The sequence below is a fragment of the Pollicipes pollicipes genome, unplaced genomic scaffold (assembly GCF_011947565.3).
Source record: "Pollicipes pollicipes isolate AB1234 unplaced genomic scaffold, Ppol_2.1 Scaffold_4881;HRSCAF=5763_pilon_pilon_pilon, whole genome shotgun sequence".
Lineage (NCBI taxonomy): Eukaryota > Metazoa > Arthropoda > Thecostraca > Pollicipedomorpha > Pollicipedidae > Pollicipes > Pollicipes pollicipes.
The window spans coordinates 43467489-43480922 of NW_023596576.1; the positions used below are offsets into that span (position 1 = coordinate 43467489).

General features: G+C 50.2%; 1 protein-coding gene across 1 annotated transcript; it reads right to left on the minus strand.

Annotated features, from left to right (window-relative positions):
* Positions 1 to 1564: 1564 nt before the first annotated feature.
* LOC119100436 (proton-coupled folate transporter) lies at positions 1565 to 11423 on the minus strand. The gene is made up of 6 exons (XM_037223530.1): positions 11407 to 11423; positions 5927 to 6149; positions 4546 to 4846; positions 3014 to 3312; positions 1995 to 2118; positions 1565 to 1644 (listed from the first exon to the last, which is right to left on the minus strand). The coding sequence occupies exons 2-6, from the start codon at positions 6071 to 6073 to the stop codon at positions 1565 to 1567; spliced, it is 951 nt and encodes a 316-aa protein (XP_037079425.1). The 5' UTR covers positions 6074 to 6149; positions 11407 to 11423.
* Between the last annotated feature and the right edge of the window lie 2011 nt (positions 11424 to 13434).

Below are 13434 nucleotides of genomic sequence, written 5' to 3' on the forward strand. Positions count from 1 at the left end.
CATAAATCCGTTGTTTTCTTGCCGACATGCGGAAAACAGCCAAAATCGGCAAATTTTTCAAATATACAAGTAGGTGGACTGAATCAATTTATTTAAGAAAAATTCTACGGTCGCTTTCGTCTTCGTAGAGAGCAAAAGAAAACACTCAGCTCCACGAATCATGAATCACATTTTTTTATCACAACGTATTGTCCAGGAACAGACCTTTTTATATCTACACACGCGCGCACGCACGTGCGCGCAATTAACAGTTTCAAGGGATTCGAAGAAAGATGTGCGGTGCAATAAATGCAAGAACACTTACTTAGAAGGGCAGCCGAGGAAATTCCATATTTATAAGCAAAATAGGCGAAGTACGTCGAGTCTTCCACAGCTAACGGTGCATCTCGGACGAACAAGTACGTGGCATGCATTTCCCTGAGGACAAAACAAACACACGGACTCACAACTGACGCACCGGATGTCCAAGTCCCAAACCCAAAAAGCCAGCTGAAGCCAAAAGCGACGACCCGAAGCTCAAACCGATCTCGGCTGCTTCCCTGGGCTAAATACCATGTTACAACTCAGGTCAAAAATACCGTTCTGAAACATCGGCGCGATGTCCACGACTGTTGATGAGGTCTTTGATTACGGCGAAAAAACTTAACCTGGACAAAAACGCCTCCAACCTGCGTCGACCGCCTGACTGCGGTGGGAGACAGCATGGACGAAATGCAACGTTATCGGTACTGAAGGGCAGGGGGGGGGGGGGTGCTTGGGGGGGTAGGGGTGGGGGGTCACTGGACCACCACATTATGGTTGCCGAGATCACGAAAAATGCATTACACAAACTTGACAACCCGACATCTAGGAAGCCGCTCATACGCAAGGTGAGATGGTGATGCCGAAACCGACCCAAGACAAGATAACGACATGCCGAGGTAAGTTGATAGTTCTGATGTATAGGACGCGACGGGGGCTCACTTCAGACGGCAAATAAAAACGCGCCAGCCGAAACAGCACATTGCCCCAGTCTGCGACCAGCCATAAACACGACCCAGTCTGGTCGACGCGTTTTGCTCGCAGTTTTGCTTCCAGCAGCCCCTTGGCTAAGGCTTATGAAAACTGATAATTAATGCTAATCACTTGTCTATTGTGAAAATGAACGACACGGCAAGAGCCCAAGCCGCACTCCAGCTGTGACCAAAGGCACAAATGATTTGATTTGGACAAGCCCGTGGCCTTTTCTTGAGATCCGAACGGCAGCACAAAAGCAGGGTGCCCGAAATGTGGCATGACATCTGATAGCGACATAGCTCCCGATACATCAGTGCGTAACGCCTCAGGCGCGCTGCGACACTCCCTGACGACTCGAGGCCCCACAAAGCACGCGCACGAAGGGACGAAGCCAAACGGACAACCGCAAGCCCACCGTCACAAAGAAGGCCTGGGTTCAGACTGGAGGCGCCGGACGACGAGACGGCTGACGGGACGCGGCCCCGGCCCCCGGCGGCGGGCGGGCCGCGACCCGAACCCCTTCGCCACTCACTAATCAGCGTCAAACGAGCCGACGGCGTACTTAAAGCTAAAGTAGGCATTGTAACGCGCTGTCGGCGAGCTGGAGCGGCGCGTCCTTGATGTAGAGGTACGTGACGTCGTTCTCGCCTACGCCGCCGCCACACGCGTCAGTGCCGGGTCGGACCAGTGACCGGGGCGAGACGCGAACGCTCGACAACAGCAGCTCGGCATCCGTATTACGACGCCAAAAACAACCGCTCGATCCACGACCATCGGGTTTGCTGGGATGACAACCATCTCGTGCACGTATGTTTCACTGTGTGGGATACAACGGACGGGTGTTCTTTCGGATAATTACAAGCCTTAAAACAAGGGTAACAACAGTGAGGCCAAACACACTACCGGCACTAGCATTCCGACCAGCCTCTGATAGCTCTGACTGATGGTGACGCGCGTTAAGATTGCACCATCTGACCACGGCTGCAGCGCAGGCTGACCTGATGAGTTGAGCATGATGACAAAGCTGGACGCCAGCAGCATCAGGATGTAGCGCCTGCGACGGCCTTCGCGTGACCTCACGCTCGTCAGGATGGCGTCGAGAAGGTGCCGCAGACTGAACAGCTGCAAAACAGCAGACGTGCCAGATCGCAGCCCGCCTGCTGACCGACAGCAGACTCGTCGCATCGCGCCAGGTGTCGAATAACAACACTGAGCTCACCCTTTCGGAGCCTGCCGACCGAACCAGATGGGACCAGTCTCTGCACCGGGTTATAAACGATACATGTACCCATCAGATGATCAGAGTACAACCGCGACCGATCAAGACATGCGACCAGCCGGCAGGTCTTTGACGGTTACGTCTGCACGTTCGATGCGCTGGAACTCCGTACAGCTCAGCGTTTGCTTCGAACGTGATGAACAGCTTCTGACATTATACATTTCAATTTCAAAACTGCTTAGCACCCAAACAGGAAAAATCGGATGCATGCTCCGCAATCCTGTCCAGTCGTGGGATAGGCCAAGCCTGAGACGGGGAGGAAAAAGGTTGATTGAAATGGTTGATTGAACAAATGCATATCAGAACCCCATCAGATAATTTCAAGCAATAAATGACACTAGCATCAGACTCGTTCACGACGCACGCAGTGTGACTGCTGACACAGTTCAGCCACCCAGTTCCCTGTCCAGCCCGCCTGCTCCCTGCCCAGCCCGTCCGCTCCCTGTCCTGTCCGTCTACTCCCTGTCCAGCCCGCCTGCTCCCTGTCCAGCCCGTTTGCTCACTGTCCTGTCCGTCCTGCTCCCTGTCCAGCCCGCCTGCCCCCTCCCCTGTCCATCAGCTCCCTATCCAGCCCGCCTGCTCCCTCTCCTGTCCTGTCTGCTTCCTGTCCAGCCGCCCGCTCCCTCTCCTGTCCGTCTGCTCGCTGTCCCGGCGTCTGCGCAGTGTCACGCAGCTTATCTGCGGTCCCCTGGCACACCTGTATCGGTTCGGACCCGTCCACACGTTCACCGTCCTCACCTGGGTCAGCGTCTCGCACAGCGAATCGGCGGCGGGTGGCGGGCACGGTGGCGGCACCTCGCGCACCAGCAGCACCACGTACAGCACGATCGCCACGTTGATGATCAGCAGCGCGCAGAACGTCCAGGTGCGGCCGGCCTGTTCGAACACCAGCGAGCCGACGAACGGGCCGATGAAGCCCCCCAGCAGCGACATGGCCTCCAGGACGCCGACACGCGCCGTCCGCGCGCCCGTCGCCGTCACCGCCGACAGGTACGACATCACGACCAGGATCATGCCGGCGAAGCCGCCCAGCGCGCCTGCCGACGCCGAGCGGATCGGTCAACCCGGTCCGCTGCGTGCGCGCGCGCCACGCGGGAGCTGTGGGGGTGTCGTGGTCACCGGCCAGATCGGTCGGCCCGGTCCGCTGCGCGCGCGCGCGCCACACGGGAGCTGTGGGGGTGTCGTGGTCACGAGGCAACGCGACTTGGACCGGGCGGCTGGCCAGGGGCTTGCTGTGAGGTCCAAAATGATGTTTACTCGCGTGCAATAGAGCCTCCCTCACTAACGTTCCCTTTTATGTAAACTAACTGTAGGGTCTGTTTCACATTGCTCCCTTTTCTACTCCAGGACTGAGGACACGCAATAAAAAACTCAACAAACGTGCAACACGTCTAACACAAGAGCAATGAATGCATGCATGCATTTCGATGGCTTCTCTGCGTGATTGCCATTATATCCCACTACTGGCCTAAAAAGCCGGGGCTTCCTGGGAACGTCATGGCAGTGCAGGATCGTTGTGGGATTTCCTACATCTACTCAGCACAGAAGTTTATATACCTCATTCGTGTAGCTAACTCCTACGCCACTGCACATGAAAGAGCATTTCACTGCCAGCAATCCAGTCCTTTCTATCATCGCCGACAACACACAACACAAATGCAAGCCTTCTACTGCTGCGTTGGACGAGGCAGGGGCACCCAGACTGAAGGGGATGTTCCACATTTGAAGATATTGAAGCAAGCATCTGATATGATGGAATCAACTGACTTATAGCTATTGGTATATGCAAATGGAAAAGACCGTTCTAGACGAGATGATTTCTCTGTTTAGTTGATGTACTTGACAATGGGTCATCTCATTACAACATCATACCTTGCACAACATTCAATGAGAGCTAATCGACGGCCGGTTTGTTTGGAACCGTGCTCACGAATGTCAGATATGAACGAATCGATCATGGTATTTTTCTCCGGCTTTGAACGCCACATGGCCAACGGAATGACAGGATTTGAATGGCCTTATCATGGAACTGTGGATGCCTGTAGACCTCAAATAGTCCCCCGAAATAGTTTGCACATCTTCGCTAGCGTGTAACGCATAAACTAGAGCGGTTTAGGTCTTAATAAGGTCACGCACGTCAATTACACCGAATGATCTTCAAGATGGCTATTTCCGTCTAAAACCCGACACGAGCGTGGAGCACTCCTCTCAAGAGAAACGCCTCCTTTCTCCCCTACCCCTTCCACTCTCTGTCCACTTCGTCCTCTGACCTGCAACTCCGCTGGCCAGTATGACCAGGTCCACGGGCGCGGCCCGGTACGCCGACATGACCATGAAGACGAGCGCCGATAAAATCTGGCCCAGCGGCGGCAGCAGCAGCGGCACCTTGCGGCCGAACACGTCACTCCAAGTACCGATGTAGATGCCGCTGATCACCGACGGCACTGCCAGTGCCACGTTGGACAAGAGCATCCAGTAAGAGGACTGGTCCTGGACCTCGTCCTCCTGAGGCTTGTGCTCGGCCAGGTCCAGGGTGTCGCACACGTACGAGCTGTACCTCTCTTGGCATACCTGCAGTCACCACACACGCGATGGGAGCGATCAGTGACACGACATAGTGTTGCACTACCAACAGCTCTTAATGACATACAACGATTTGTTTGCATTTAATGAGATGGTGCACACGCAGAACTGTTTCCAAGCAACATCCGTAATGGCTGTCGAATGTCATCATGGCTGTTTCCTTGACGTTTGCCCACGGTTCCCTCTTTCCGCTGAAATGTCTGTCTTCAACATGCAACCTATACCACCCGTAATGCATTCAGTGTGTTACTTGAGGAGCAGTATCCATTCGGTGGTTTGCAGACGTAGCGTACCGCAAGCAACTTGACCTGATCATCTGATTGTGATGCTTATTGTCTCTGCGTACGCATATCCTTTCAGCGTTCCTTTTACGCTAAAATGCTTGGGCTTTCAGACGTAACAAAACACAACAAAAACGATGACCACAAAATAGATGAATAACGGAATTTCTAAATAAAAGACGATTAACAAAAAGATAGAAGACAACATAGCGCAGAACTCATGGACCGCTGTCGGTTTGGAGGACATGACAGTACCACAACAAACAGCTGACCCTTATCGGCATGTACGTCTCGTCGGCAGGTCGCACATACTGGAAGAGCGCCCATGTGCAAACAGATCCGAAGTGACCAAACATACTCGCATGCACGCGTGTGTTCCGCGTAACCCGTCGTTTTTAACAAGATGCTGGCCTTGTTTATGTTTGATATGCCATGTTTATGCTAAATTTATGCTACGTTTATGCTAAACGTTTAAATGTACTTTCGGCGGCAATTAGGCATGCATGAAACGTTAAGAGTCGGAGTTTGTATGTTCCAATAACGACCTTCAACATACCAGGAGGTACTAGTCGGTGACATTGCAATAACGCCATTTAACTGATACCCCCTGGTACAACGAGTGTCGTTAGCTCAACATTCATAATGCCGAAAAAACCATGAGCTGAAGACATTTCTTTCTTATACAAAATGCGTGAAGCCGGCATGCAAGTGACCGCACGACAGTCGATCCCAGTCCAGGACGGCGCCACATGCAGAGCTTCCGCCAGCCGCTCGAGCGCACGCTCACCTTGGCGTAGATGAGCGACTGTAGGGCCGTGTACTGCATGTACGAGCCGACCATGAAGAGGAAGAGCACGGGCTCCACGGTGACGGGCAGGAGTGCGCGGCGCGCCGCCCCCAGCCGCCCGGCGGCGGCGGCGGCGGGGGGAGCCATCAGCCGTCGTCGACCGCACCCGGCGGTGCGTGGGCGATCTCCCCGCACGCCGCCGTCCGGCTCGGCAGCTATCGCCCTGGGAACACGGCCGGTGCGCGGTCACACAGACCGATCTCACCCAGCCTTGGGCCAGCTACACAGACAGCGCTGGCATACTGCCAGCATATGGGTATATGGGGCCACAGTTTAACAGTTGCATGTTCACTTGCGTCGAAACTTGTCGTTAGTCGCCGCAGAACACTTCAGATTTCCTGCCATCAGTGAACAGCACAGTGTTTGCATCACTCTTCATCTCATCGGTTTGAAAATGGTTGGTTCCTCCAGGGATTGTTTCACACGTGTTAATCTACTTCTGAAGCAACAGCCATCAGTGTAAAGATGACTGTCAGGGTCTAGTTTCCCACAACACACGGCGGAGAGTGACAGCTGCTTTATTTCACACCTGATATATATCAGCAGCAGATTGATGGTGCCAGCGGACCTCTGTTTAGTGTGACTGGAAGGCGTTATCACGCCCAGAACAGGCATAGATGATGCATCAAAGAAGGATGTAGCGTTGAATGCTCCTACTATCCTTGCAACTAGTGCTAGTTGCACGCTAGCATTTTGAGCATCACCACTGATCTACTATGGCACCCATCAACAGCTCTTTGTTGGATCAATCTCAGAGCCCCATCAACAAATGCAGTACATGCGATGCGCAGGTTTGTCTCATCCCTCTTATCTTTATTCTATGGCACATCTTTACCAGACTTTACCATCAACATTTGGTTGATGCCAAATTGGCATAGTACCAGTTTCTGTAAAAGCAACAAAACATGGTTTTCCTGTAGAAGCAGCACACAATTTTATGGCTGAACATTATCGCCATTGTTTCTCATGTATATTGATTCGCTAGCAATGTTAGCAAACATTTTGGAATGATTCCCAGCAGGCATCCTGCGTCTCCTATATTGTTCTCAATGACTTCGCATCTTGAAACCAAATTGTTAACCCTGCACTTATAGATATAATATAGGTATAATTATGACCATGGTGACGGTTCATTGCAATCCCCCTGTCAGTAACACTGCACAGTTGTCATCTTTTGTATCACCTGTTGTCATACCAAGTAGGGGCAACACAATTCCTGCAAAACCTGCCTGCCCTGCATTCAGTGAGCTGTTACACATTCCTGCTCATCAGAAATAAGAGAAGATTCATAACTTGGACTTCTTTGATCACATGAAGACAGGTTAGCTAAATCAGCAACCAAGGAGGCATCAAACACATGAGTAAACCTTGTTTTTAATAGCATAATGGACAAATTGAATGACTTATTTAAAAAATGACCAGAAATGCTTACGTTCTGGCAGATTATTTCTACATTTCTTATATTGTCCTTGTGCAACATATTCAAAACCGGTGGGTTGCTTCCTTACCCTACCTTAACTTACGGTAATCGGGGAATTACAAAACGTCACTAGGCCTCTCGGTCCCGGTCTCGTCAGGCTTCCGGTCCGGTAACCAAACAGTCCCAAATTATGGGTAGATTCAGCGTGGAATGTCATGAATAATGTCGGCCCAATGCATATCAAGCCGAGACTTGAACTGTTCAATTGTGGTTGACGACACGACCGGGTGTGAAAGAACACTCCATTCGTTGATGACCCGTGTGCTGAACGAGTTACGACAGACGAGAGTCCTAGCTCCAAGTTTTCTTAGTTTCCATTAGTGTCCTCTCGTCACCTCCGAGTTGGTCTTGTCAGAAACTCCTCTTCCGACAGCGACATACCTCCGTGAAACAGCTCGTACACTGTTGTCATGTCTCCCCTGCGACGACGGTAGTACAGGGAGGGCAACTGGAGGAGTCTGAACCTCTCAGGGTATGGCTGGTGCCTCACTTCATAGACAAGACGGGTAGCTCGTCGCTGAACCCGTTCCAGCCGCTTGTGGTCCAGTTTGCCGAACGAGCCCCAGATGGCGTTGCCATACTCTAGTACGGACGTACGAAGATCTTAAAGAGCAATGACAACGTGCGAGCCTCGATGTTGGCAAAATACCGCCTCACGACCGGTAGTATCTGGTTGGCCTTGGAGATCGCATCCACCGTCTCCACGTGGGACTTAAGCCTATAATCCACAAAGATCCCGAGGTCCTTCTCGGTGGACTCGATCGCAACTTCGGCGCCATCCAAGAGGAAGGTCAGCCTCGGGTTGCAGTTCCCGATGTGCATTATTTTGCACTAAAGGGAAGCAGTCACTCCTCTGACCACTTGGCAAGGGCGTCCAGGTCAACCTGAAGAGGTGTGTCAGTCCCGGGCCTCGGGACACGGCAGCAGACCTTGGTGTCATCCACAGCTATCTTGACCACGCTTCGCGCTAGTTCTGGCAGATCGTTCACGAAGATTATGAATAGCGTTGGTCCAAACACTGATCTTTGTGGGATGCCACTGACGACGTCGATCCAGTCCGACTTCGAGCCCTGGACCCGCACTGACTGGACACGCACTGACCGACTTCGAGCCCTGGATCCTGGACCCACGCACTCCCTGCATCCGGTGGGTAAGGGAAGCCCTGATCCGGCGGAGAAAATTACCTCTCACACCGTCAGCATGAGGCTTGGAGAGCAGACAATTATGAGGCACAGAATCAAAGGCTTTGGTTAAGTCCAGGCACGCCACGTCCACCGGCTCTCCATCCTCTACTGCGGCGCCCCAATCTGTCATGACTTCTAATAGCTGGGTGATACAGGACTGCTTTGGGAGAAATTCATGCCAGGCTGCATGAAGAAGTCCCGACCCCGAGAAGTCATTAAGTAGGGTATCACGGACGAAAGATTCGAGTATCTTGGAGGGAATGGCAATAAGACCGACTGGACTCGCTGGGGACTGCCGGTTACCTTTCTTAAAGGTCAGGACTACCTCGCCGAGCTTCCACTCCTGGGGGAGCCTTCCGGATGCCAACATTTTTCGGAAAAGCGTGCAAAAGGGTACTGCCAGGACGTCTGCGGACTCACGAAGAAGCCTTGGGTGGACATCGTCTGGCCCAGGGGCGCTCGAGGTCTTCAGAGCAACCAATTTATTTGCCACTGCCTGGGTAGAGATGTCCACGTCACCCATAAATGGTCCAGTAAAGATGCAAGGCAACATAGATGTAGCACTAGTCCACTCGTCCGTAAAAAACGTGCGAATAATTTATGGAGGACATTGGCCTTTCCTTCATTGCAACTGGTGAACATTCCAGCATAGTCAAGAAGATCTTCTACCCTGCATTTTGTGTGCAGTCTTGAGTTGGCATACCTTCAAAAGGCTTTTGAGTTTCTTTTGGGGTCTGCTACTAATTTCATCCCATGCTCTTTCCGAAGGTTTCCAGTCAACTTCCCAAGGCCATTGTGGCACCCCACAACCACAGTCTTTCCTTAGTCTTCTTTAGCTGCATGACCCTTGGGTTCATGTACCAGTTCTTCTTAGGTTTAGTCCTCCTGATGGAGCAAACCTCAGTAGTCCTGGTGATTCTCTCCTTGCAGAACTTGTAAGCATCCTTGAGGCTCAGGTTCTCCATCAGGGACCAGTCCATTAACCTGAGGGTGTCTGCCAGATGCTCATAATTTGTGTCTGTTAGCTGGCTGGGATGAGGAGTTTGCAGCCCAGAGAAGCAGACCAAAAAGCGCCTGATAGCCATATGGGCACTGTTACTCAGGCCAATGAAGTATGCAATTTGATTCACCATCCTCTCTTCATTTGTGAAAATGAGGTCCAGAATGCTTAGACCTTCACCCACCTGGCAGCATCGTGACTGCTGGACATGCTGGAACAAAAAAACAAAACAGCCCTGGATGGTACCTTTCAGTGGTTGCCTCTTTGGAACTGATGAATGCTCTGTTCCCCAGCCAATCTGAGGCAAGTTAATGTTGCCTACAACCATCAAGTGAGAAAACTGAGCTCTACATGCTCTATGAACAAGGTCTTCCAATGGGCACACACTATCTTGGATATTGCCTAATGGACTTTTGTATATGCAACCAAGTATCAAGGCATCCTTCCCACTCAAGGCCATCTTCAGCTGCTTGTCCCTTTCAACTGCTTAGAACATGGTAGAATGACCAAGTATAGTAGACTTATGCTGCAAATGCAACATAACAAAATTGAAGCCATTGCTCTACACCCAAAATGTACTGATAAAGATAGAGGTTTAACATTATTCACAACTTACTGGAAAGCATTGGGAATAATGCCAGAATTACCCAGTCTGCAACATGAAACATATTTTAACAAGATTTCATTTGGGCAAGACTGAAGCAAGGAATGATAATGGTGGTGGGTTGGAAAAACTTGAGGGTAAAATTTTTTAACTGGGGCAACTCATCTAATGCTTTTTTGGGACATTTAATGGAAACTTGGGGGTCAGGGTGTACTTTCCTACCTAACGTTAGAAAAAATCATTGTACACCATTTGTCGTGTTTAAGGCATGACATATCGTAAATAATCTCAAAACAGGTAGAATCATGCTCCTACCTTCGAATTTCAATAACTTCGATGGCGGGCCCCCGAGCCGCGCGCACCGCACCGCCTGGACTCCCCAGCGCCGTTTCCGCGTTGCCGTTGCGTAGACAATATTTCTGCGTACCAAGAACTGTACAAAATGTACGGGACCAAAGTAAACCATTCATCATGTTTAAGGCAGGACAACCATAACCTAACTGCGAACCATACGAATATTTACTAAGCATAAACCATATTTACCATAACCATATTTACCATATAAACCATATTAACTGCAAACCATACTATAAACCATAACTATAACTATAAACTATACTATATAAACCATACTATAACTATAAACCATATTTAGGAGCATGATTCTATCTGTTTTGAAATTGTTTACGATATGTTCCGCCTTAAACACGACGAATGGTTTACCTTGGTCCCATACATTTTGTAGAGTTCTTGGTAAGCAGAAATATTGTATTTACGCAACGGCAACGCAGAAACGGCGCTGGGGAGTCCAGGCAGTGCGGTGCGCGCGGCGCTCGGGAGCTCGCCATCGAAGTTATTGAAATTCGAAGGTAAGAGCATGATTCTACCTGTTTTGAGATGATTTACGATATGTGCCGCCTTGAACACGACAAATGGTGTGCAATGATTTTTTCTAATGTTAGGTAGGAAAGTACACCTACACCGACATGGGATCTTGCACCAAATGGCCCATAACTGATGATTAGCGCCCCTGGGTATTAAGTCAGCTCGAACACAACAGCTCGAAAAACTACTACTTGTATAGCTTGGCAAGTAGCTCGATCAACTTCTTATCTCGCCAATTAGTTCCACAAACTGTGCTGGTCATCTCACCTGCCCAGAACCGGGTCTCCACCAACGGGTCCAACAGGCTGTATTTCTGTAGTTCTCCGATTTTGAGTATTTCTATTATCTGTCACAGGTTCGAGCCCCGCGGGCTCCAGCCAGAATCATGCTCTTTACACATAATGCGATTTCATGCAGCCAGGACTCGGAAATGTCACTTATGCGGCACAAATGCAGCAGAAATTTTCACTCGAACACTCTTAATTTACGGCCTTCTCAGACATTGTCTGGAATTCTAATGAAACGGGGCTCCACTTGAAGTTTCATCGTGCCTAATGCAAAACCACACCTTTCCAGTACAACTGAAAATTTACCACTAGATTTGTTTGGCACGCTGGCTTAGCAAAGCAGGCAATGGTTTGGCGCCGTCAATGCCTTACACCGTTTCATGCCGTACAAGGGTCGCTGCCTGGGTGGCCTTCTCGGTATGCGAAACTAGTTACCTGGTTGTATTCAAGCTCATATCACTTTTAATTACTGTTTACTCTATGTCATAGTTTACTAAGATCATCATAACGCTAAAAATGCGGCGGATAGCTAGATTAGGCATTGCTGTGTCTCCATGCCTGAGTTATACTTTGAGTTTCTTCGTAACATTGCTTTGAACGAAGCGCACGACCGGTAATTGGCTGTTAGAACTGCATAACGCAGTGTGTTCGGTAAATACGTTGAGTATCACTTGCGTAACAGTGCTTACACCGTTAACATTTTCAACGAAAGCCATGATTTTTCTAAAACTGCTTCTCTTTTCCATTCATATGAAGCATTTAGTGTTATCTACCTCGCTCTCCACACGGTTTCGCACGCACAATCATACAACATTGCACGCCAGCGCATAATCAGGTCGTCATATCCATAGCAGCTCTTCTCCCATGCTTTCAGGCCACGACACACTATTTCGCCAGGAAGCCAAAACGCCATCTGCGCCTGGAGTGGCAAAGTCGCCGACCCTCCCGTGGATGAACATATTACGGCACTCGCGCTCGAGATTCTCATCCCCCTTTCATCCTACCTCCAGTTTGATCCTGCATCCTCGTGGCAGCCCATTTGTCTGGGCCAGGCTGTATGCGAGAGCCTATAATTGGATCGAAGTGCCCCCCAGATGGATGCTGCCACCCGAACGCCAAGCGCACGCCTCGCGGATCAGTCCCCAGGTGCGTGTTGAGGGATTATCGTGTGGCGGCACACGACAAATACGTATAAGCACGCACGAAGAATGTGTATGCATTTAATGCCGCTGATATACCGCTATCAGCTTCCAGTACCCAGTTGCCCGATTCCGGCATTCGTTTTATTCCGTCGACTCTTCGCCAAACCTCTCGCGACGTTCGCTTCCCGGCCGCAGCGGTGATTTGCAATAACATGGCATCTTAGTCAAATACAATTTGTATTGTGCAACGGATTTGCAGCTTACATACTTTGGCCCGTCATTTAATTTCAGCAGAAATGTCGACAGGAATGTAATTTGCTCAGAGGAAAACATAACGTCTTTGTTCAAATAATCCTTTCTGTATCATCTGTATCGGTCGAAACCGCGACAGCGTATCTCTCAGTACATGCAGGGCCGACCGCAGCGGTCTTTTGCAAAGGCACAACGATACTTTGTTAATGCCATGTAAGTGGCTCTTCGAACCACAAGACCTTTTTCGTTCAAGTCACCCCTTTACAGCGCACTACAAAGGGTGGCCGTCCGACCAGCAACGTAATGCCCAGAATACGACGGCCCGTGAAATACGCCTATAATCCGCATGAAAGGCGAGAATGTAAGTATTTTACTTAGCTAGTAGGACTATTAACTGCAAATAGAATGTTCAAAACCAGTCCGAGTCTGCAAAACCAGACTCGGACATAAGTTATGTCCGAGTCTGGTTTCGATTTTATTCGACCGCCATTTCCACAGCATCTCAATGAAGGCTGGCGACCAGACGCAACGGCGATTTGCTAAGTTGCAGCATAGAATTCATCACACTGTTATCAGGGATAGGTCTCTGCTGGTAGTTTTCTCGAAGTAGTTAC

Excerpts from the sequence above, each read along its gene's own strand:
- LOC119100436 (XM_037223530.1), bottom strand. The coding sequence starts at position 6,073 with ATGGCTCCCCCCGCCGCCGCCGCCGCCGGGCGGCTGGGGGCGGCGCGC. Across the intron at positions 4,847-5,926 it reads AGTCGCTCATCTACGCCAAG|GTATGCCAAGAGAGGTACAG; the intron begins GTGAGCGTGCGC and ends TGGTGACTGCAG. Across the intron at positions 2,119-3,013 it reads TGTGCGAGACGCTGACCCAG|CTGTTCAGTCTGCGGCACCT; the intron begins GTGAGGACGGTG and ends GCTGTTTTGCAG.